Genomic DNA, 7,653 nt, shown 5'->3' with positions numbered 1-7,653 from the left:
CGCCACACTACCTTTAGTTTTAGCTGAACATTGTGAGCAGGGCGCACTACACTAACTTGTAGTTTTAGCTGAACACTGTGCAGAGGTCTCACTACACTAACTTGTAATTTTAGCTGAACACTGTGAGGACGCACTACACTAACATTTAGTTTTAGCTGAACACTGTGAGGAAGACGCACCACACTAACTTGTAGTTTTAGCTGAACACTGTGATCAAGACGCACTGCACTAACTTGTAGCTTTAGATGAACACTGTGCAGAGCTCGCAAAAAAATAACTTGTAGGTTTAGCTGAACACTGTGAGGAGGACGCACCACACTAACTTGTAGTTTTAGCTGAACACTGTAAGCAGGACGCACTGCACTAACTTGTAGCTTTAGATGAACACTGTGCAGAGCTCGCAAAAAAATAACTTGTAGTTTTAGCTGAACACTGTGAGCAGGACTCACTGCACTAACTTGTAACTTTAGATGAACACTGTGCAGATGTCTCACTACACTAACTTGTAGTTTTAGCTGAACACTGTGAGCAGGACGTACTACACTAACTTGTAGCTTTAGATGAACACTGTGCAGAGTTCGCAAAAAAATAACTTGTAGGTTTAGCTGAACACTGTGAGGAGGATGCACCACACTAACATGTAGTTTTAGCTGAACACTGTGATCAGGACGCACTGCACTAACTTGTAGCTTTAGATGAACACTGTGCAGAGGTCTCACTACTCTAACTTGTAGTTTTAGCTGAACACTGTGAGCAGGACGCACGACACTAACTTGTAGCTTTAGATGAACACTGTTCAGAGCTCGCAAAAAAATAACTTTTAGATTTAGCTGAACACTGTGAGGAGGATGCACCACACTAACATGTAGTTTTAGCTGAACACTGTGAGCAGGACGCACTGCACTAACTTGTAGCTTTAGATGAACACTGTGCAGAGGTCTCACTACACTAACTTGTAGTTTTAGCTGAACACTGTGAGCAAGACGCACTACACTAACTTGTAGCTTTAGATGAACACTGTGCAGAGCTCGCAAAAAAATAACTTGTAGGTTTAGCTGAACATTGTGAGGAGAATGCACCACACTAACATGTAGTTTTAGCTGAATACTATGAGCAGGACGCACTGCACTAACTTGTAGCCTTTGATGAACACTGTGCAGAGCTCGCAAAAAAATAACTTGTAGGTTTAAGCTGAACACTGTGAGGAGGACGCACAACACTGACTTGTAGTTTTAGCTGAACACTGTGAGCAGGACGCACTGCACTAACTTGTAGCTTTAGATGAACACTGTGCAGAGGTCTCACTACACTAACTTGTAGTTTTAGCTGAACTCTGTGAGCAGGACGTACTACACTAACTTGTAGCTTTAGATGAACACTGTGCAGAGCTCGCAAAAAAATAACTTGTAGGTTTAGCTGAACACTGTGAGGAGGATGCACCACACTAACATGTAGTTTTAGCTAAACACTGTGATCAGGACGCACGGCACTAACTTGTAGCTTTAGATGAACACTGTGCAGAGGTCTCACTACACTAACTTGTAGTTTTAGCTGAACACTGTGAGCAGGACGCACGACACTAACTTGTAGCTTTAGATGAACACTGTTCAGAGCTCGCAAAAAAATAACTTGTAGATTTAGCTGAACACTGTGAGGAGGATGCACCACACTAACATTTAGTTTTAGCTGAACACTGTGAGCAGGACGCACTGCACTAACTTGTAGCTTTAGATGAACACTGTGCAGAGGTCTCACTACACTAACTTGTAGTTTTAGCTGAACACTGTGAGCAGGACGCACGACACTAACTTGTAGCTTTAGATGAACACTGTTCAGAGCTCGCAAAAAAATAACTTGTAGATTTAGCTGAACACTGTGAGGAGGATGCACCACACTAATGCCGCGTACACACGGTCGGACTTTTCGTCTACAAAAGTCCAACGGACGCTGACGGACTAAAGGTGGCTGGTAATCCGATCGTGTGTGGGCTTCTCCGGACTTTCAACTGACTTTTTTAGCCTCAAATCCGACGGACTTTAGATTTGAAGCATGCTTCAAATCTTTACGTCGTAAGTACGACGGACCCCGAAGTCCGCTCGTCTGTATGCTAGTCCGACGGACAAAAAAACGACGCATGTTCATAAGCAAAAACTAAACGGAAGCACTCGGTCTAGTAAAACTAGTGTTCGTATTGTAGGTAGCACATTCATCACGCTGCAAAATCTGTGATCGTTCAATGCAGCGCATTTTATTTCTTCTTTACGAAGGCTCTAAAGAACGAAGGTGTTTTGCTGTTCATAATCAGAGTTCTCCCAAACTGATTTCTGGATTCTTTTTCTCTTTGATCTCATGAATGATATAGTATGCCTTTTTAAAACAATGTTTCCATACTAATAATACTTTTTCCCCTTTTTATTTTTTATTTTTTATTTTTTTTATTTTTTTTAGGTTTGTAAAGTTAACACAAAGAACCCATTATTATTTTTTTTTTTTTTTATAGTGTTTATTTTTTAGTTTTTAGATAAAGTTAACCCAAAGCACCGTTTTTGGTTACGTAATTTTTTGGATTTTCAAGACTTACCACTTGAACATTATTAACATTAGTAATGTATTTTTGGTGTGTTTTTTTTCAAACTCAATGAGATTGTTGTCCCTTGGTAATTTAACATTGTGTGTAAAATCAATGATTTCAAAGAAAACACATAAAGTCTTTTGCTAAACTCAAAAAATATCCATTTATTCATGGTCAAAATAAAATAAAGAGGAAGTCAACGCTGGAAAAAGTCGGTGTACCAGAAAATTGGGATCTTGAGGAGTCCATATAAGAGGGAGCACAATCTGGTCCAAGAATCCCAGAGATCAACAGCACCAGCAGATGATCTAGATGTCCCCAGACTGTGGTCCTACAACAGCCTGCGTCTTCTGTCAGACCAGACTGAACCCAGGTCATCATTTTCTTCTCTTCCCTGCAGCCTTTCCTCCACGCTGCCCTGCAGCCTTCCCTGTAGCCTTCTTTTGAGGCTGTGGCTCTGGTGTTTCAGTTGTGGCAGGAGGAGGAGGAGGAGGAGGAGGAGGAGGAGGAGGAGGAGGAGGAGGAGGAGGAGGGGGGGCTGCCTCATGTAGTTGGGTGTTTTGTGTTAGCGTGCCCTGCAGCCCCTTATGGATTGTTTCCCCAAATAGGCGCTCACAAATGAGGCGCTGCTCCCAATCCATCTGAAGAAGCCTGCTGGCTAAGTAGCAGCCATAGGATTCTTCCGCTTCGGGGGGGCTTTTTAAAAAACGGGTGGCCTCTTGCATGAGGCGCAGGGATGCGTCCTGTGTGACCATCCCCTTCCTGGCCCTTTTTTTGGGAAGGTGGAGGGGAGGCACTTGGGATTCGGTCAGGCTTCTACTGGGCCCAGCCACCTCGCTTGGCCCAGCCACCTCACTGGGAGCAGCCACCTCACTGGGAGCAGCCACCTCACTGGGAGCAGCCACCTCCTGCCTGACACTGGGCCCAGCCTCCTCCAGGATGATGGTGAATCCGGCCTCCTCCAGGCTGTCCATGGGCCTGGTCTCCTCCTGCCTTCCACTTTCCCCACATTCCTCCTGGATGGACTCATCCTGTGTATAAAAAAAGGACAATAGTTTGAGTATATTTTTTTGGCTTCATCAATGACACACAGTTTGCTTCTCATGAATAGCAAATTCAATGTGAATACTTCTCTTTAATAAAAGAGTCTAATCAGACACCATAATTATTTCAAGCAGGTGCCAAACATATTTAGCCACTACTGTCAATTGATATGTATACCCAATTTTGAGTGCCAAATTATTTTAGACAATTATAACATCCAGTTAACATCATTAATATTAGTACAGTAAATATTTGTTTAAATCATTTACCTGACTCCAGATGGTCATATCTGGTTCATCCAGGATGGAAGACCCAGCTTGCTCCTCATCAGCCTCTGCTGGGGTGGAGGGAAGGGTGGAGGGAAGGGTGGAGGGAAGGGTTGAAAGTGATGGCCTGGCTTCATTCTGGTCATCCAGAAAACGGAGTTGATTGTAGTACCACAGCCTGGGTACATAAACATCATCTGCTGATGCTCCTGATCTCCTTGATTCCTGGATCTTCTTATGCTCCCTCTTATACATGTTCCTCAAGCCCCCAATTTTCTTGAGCAATGTCTCCATTGTTGCTTCCGGGATGGTCGCCTGGACAAAGGCCAGAAGTCTCTCCAGCGTTGACTTCCTCACATGCTTAGCATAATACTGAGGGTGTTTCACCTCCCACAAATTCCTCATCTCTCGATATTTGGAAATAAAAGATGTAAGGAACTCTGGATCCTTAAATAGGGGATTCATTATATCTGGAAAAGATGAAGTCACAAGACAAAAAACACTTTTATTATAGGTTTCGGCTAACCCCTCATCATCTTCTCCCTATGTAGGCCTCATCAATCTATCAAGCCATATAGGCCGCTTGCTACAAAGTCATGACCATAAAAACCAAAAAAAAAAAAAAAATAAAAAAAGAATATATCTAAAATTACCTTCGTTTTGTAACGTCCAGGTCCACTATCACCTACCACAGAACGTACGTACGACACGTGCGCAAGGCTCTTTATACACTACGCATGTGTGAAACTCCGCCTGCGTCGCCCGCCCCTGACGTTCGAAATTAACTCATGTTCTCCGCCCCCTAATTCGACGCACAGAACGTACGTACGACACGTGCGCAAGGCTCTTTATACACTACGCATGTGTGAAACTCCGCCTGCGTCGCCCGCCCCTGACGTTCGAAATTAACTCATGTTCTCCGCCCATTTTTTGTTACGGCGCGTAGTGGAGTTAAAGAATGGCGGAGACACCTGAAATGTTGACGACCTCAGGTAGTGGAGACAGCCCGGAGGCTGGAACGTCAACAAAATCTGTGAGGCCTAGATTTAAGGCCTCTAATATGAGTTTTAAAGAGATGGTGGAGATGGTGGCCATTCTTCACAAAGACGACTATGATGGGAAGTATGGGCCGTACGCACGGCCAAATTTGCGCAAGGCCAAAATAATGGCGAAGGTGGTGGAAACTTTGCAGGCATCTTTTGGGGTCCAGCGCTCCAAAGACCAACTGCGAAAAAGATGGTCTGACCTGAAACTCAGGGAGCCGGATCAATACCGACGTATCCGGAAAGTTCTTAAAAAAAGTAAGTACTTGTCGTGTTTTTATCTTGTGTTTATTACCTTGTATATTGCTCCATGTGCTTTTCCTTCCTATCCGATTTTTGTTTTCATCGTTTTAAACGATCTTTTAAGAAACCTCGTTAGTTACATATCTATAGATATATACATATACACATATACATATATATATATATATATATATATATACACACACATATATATATATATATATATACATATATATATATATATACACATACATATATATATATATATATATATACACATACATATATACATATATATATATATATATATATACACATACATATATACATATATATATATATATACACACATACATATATATATAACTATATATAAATATATATATATATATATATCTAACTATATATATATATATATATATATATCTAACTATATATATATATATATATATATCTAACTATATATATATATATATATATATATATATATATATATATATATATATATATATATATATATATATATATATATATATATATATATATAAAAACGAGAGAGAGAGAGAGAGAGAGAAATATATATATATATAGAGAGAGAGAAATATAGAGATAGGTAGATAGATAGATATAGAAATTTAAAACATTCTTTTGGAAGATTTGAAGTTATCTTAATTTTTTGGCTTTACATTTAGTTAGATAGTTTGAGATTTTGGTCCAGATATAGAGAGAGATCAAAAGATTATTAACTATATTTTGAGATATTGATATCTATCTATCCGATATGTCTTTCAAATTTTAAATATTGAGGTAAAATAGGAACTCTACACAAACCACTTCATTACAAATGTTGGAAAATTACTATGTACTAAAATATCTGTGTGCTAATTAGATTAAAATAATTTTTTGTTTCACATAGGGGAAAAATCACTCAGCCAACCCAAAGCAAAACATGATTGGGAAATAAGCCCAAGTCCCATTGAGGATGTGGAGGAAGGAGAGGTGGGCGACATGGGCACCCCACCAGGTCAGTGTCTGACACACCAGCTTACGGTAATCTATGCATGGCTGCCTTTTATTTTATGTAATTTTTCTACTCTATTTTAGGTGATCTGGTTGTGCTGGAGTCAAGCAACAGCGCCACCCCCGAGGATGTTAATGAACTTTGCGACATGGGCACCCCACCAGGTCAGTGTCTGAGACACCAGCTTTATGGTAAGGTAAACTTATGTGTGCATATTTCTAAACATATTTTTTTTTTTCATTCCACTTTAGGTCCAACTGACTATTTTACCCCAGACAGTGCCCAACGGCTAATTGCTCAAATCATGGCCTGGAATGGGGAGATCGATCAAATGCGGAATCGGCTGGATCGTATGCAGCAGGAAATGAAGGACATGATTGATGTTTTGGGTCGAATCTAAATGCCCTTTTTTAAACCCCAAAACATCAATCATGTCCTTCATTTCCTGTTTTGCTGACCCCATTCTGGGCCTTCTCTTTTTTGTTTTGGCCAGAACATAAATGGCTGTTTAAGCTAATGTAAAAAAGGAGGGCTGTTTCTTGTAAATACCTCACAAATCCACAAAAAAATAAAAATTGATTTTCAAAAAAACACAAAAAATCAAAAAAATAAAAAACTTGATTTTAAAAAACCCAAAAAAATAAAAAACTTGATTTTAAAAAACCAAAAAAAAAAAAAAATAGATTTTAAAAAACCAAAAAAAATAAAAAAATAGATTTTAAAAAACCAAAAAAAATAAAAAAATAGATTTTAAAAAACCAAAAAAAAGAAAAAAATAGATTTTAAAAAACCAAAAAAAAGAAAAAACTTGATTTTAAAAAACCAAAAAAAAGAAAAAACTTGATTTTAAAAAAACCAAAAAAAAAAAAAACTTGATTTTAAAAAAACCAAAAAAAAAAAAAAAAATTGATTTAAAAAAAAAAAAAATAAATAAAAAAATAGATTTTAAAAAACCAAAAAAAAGAAAAAACTTGATTTTAAAAAAACCAAAAAAAAAAAAAAACTTGATTTTAAAAAAACCAAAAAAAAAAAAAAAATTGATTTTAAAAAACCAAAAAAAAAAAACAAAATTGATTTTAAAAAACCCAAAAAAAATAAAAAACATGATTAAAAAAAAAAAAAAATTAAAAAACACTTGATTTTAAAAAACCAAAAAAACAAAAATATACAAACTTTATTCAAAAAAAATAAAAACAAAAATAACTTGCTAAAAAAATAAAAACATAAACACAAAAATTGCTTTAAAAACCCAAAAAAAAAAATAAAACACAAAACAAAACTTGATTTTCCCAAAACCAAAAAAAAAGCCTGTTTGTGAAAATCAAAAAGCCAAAAATATTTTTTTGTGGATTTAGGTATAAATATTTAGATATAATTATATTTTGCTACATTATTAAGATATCATTCTATTTTTGTCAATGAACATTTTATACTAAATGCAGAACTGAATGCATAACAACCATT

General features: G+C 37.5%; 1 protein-coding gene across 2 annotated transcripts; it reads right to left on the bottom strand.

Annotated features, from left to right (window-relative positions):
- Positions 1-1,911: 1,911 nt before the first annotated feature.
- On the bottom strand, positions 1,912-5,339 carry LOC141145032 (uncharacterized). Of its 2 annotated transcripts, XM_073631281.1 has the most exons (3): positions 3,886-5,339; positions 3,442-3,603; positions 1,912-3,405 (listed from the first exon to the last, which is right to left on the bottom strand). In XM_073631281.1, exons 1-3 carry the CDS (start codon positions 4,345-4,347, stop codon positions 2,950-2,952), a joined length of 1,080 nt encoding a protein of 359 aa, XP_073487382.1. In that variant the 5' UTR covers positions 4,348-5,339; the 3' UTR covers positions 1,912-2,949. The 2 variants fall into 2 exon arrangements, with proteins under 2 accessions (XP_073487382.1, XP_073487381.1); XM_073631280.1 differs by having other exon boundaries at positions 1,912-3,603.
- Positions 5,340-7,653: the final 2,314 nt, after the last annotated feature.

This window comes from Aquarana catesbeiana, linkage group LG05 (genome assembly GCF_042186555.1).
Source record: "Aquarana catesbeiana isolate 2022-GZ linkage group LG05, ASM4218655v1, whole genome shotgun sequence".
In the NCBI taxonomy this organism is placed as follows: domain Eukaryota; kingdom Metazoa; phylum Chordata; class Amphibia; order Anura; family Ranidae; genus Aquarana; species Aquarana catesbeiana.
The sequence above is the reverse complement of the archived record's forward strand: the minus strand, read 5'-3'. Positions and strand labels throughout refer to the sequence as shown.

What these genes read in the sequence shown, in the direction of transcription:
- LOC141145032 (XM_073631280.1), bottom strand. Translation starts at nt 4,347, where the DNA reads ATGAATCCCCTATTTAAGGATCCAGAGTTCCTTACATCTTTTATTTCC. An exon ending in ATATGACCATCTGGAGTCAG is followed by an intron (nt 3,604 to 3,885) that starts GTAAATGATTTA and finishes TTTTATACACAG; the next exon opens with GATGAGTCCATCCAGGAGGA.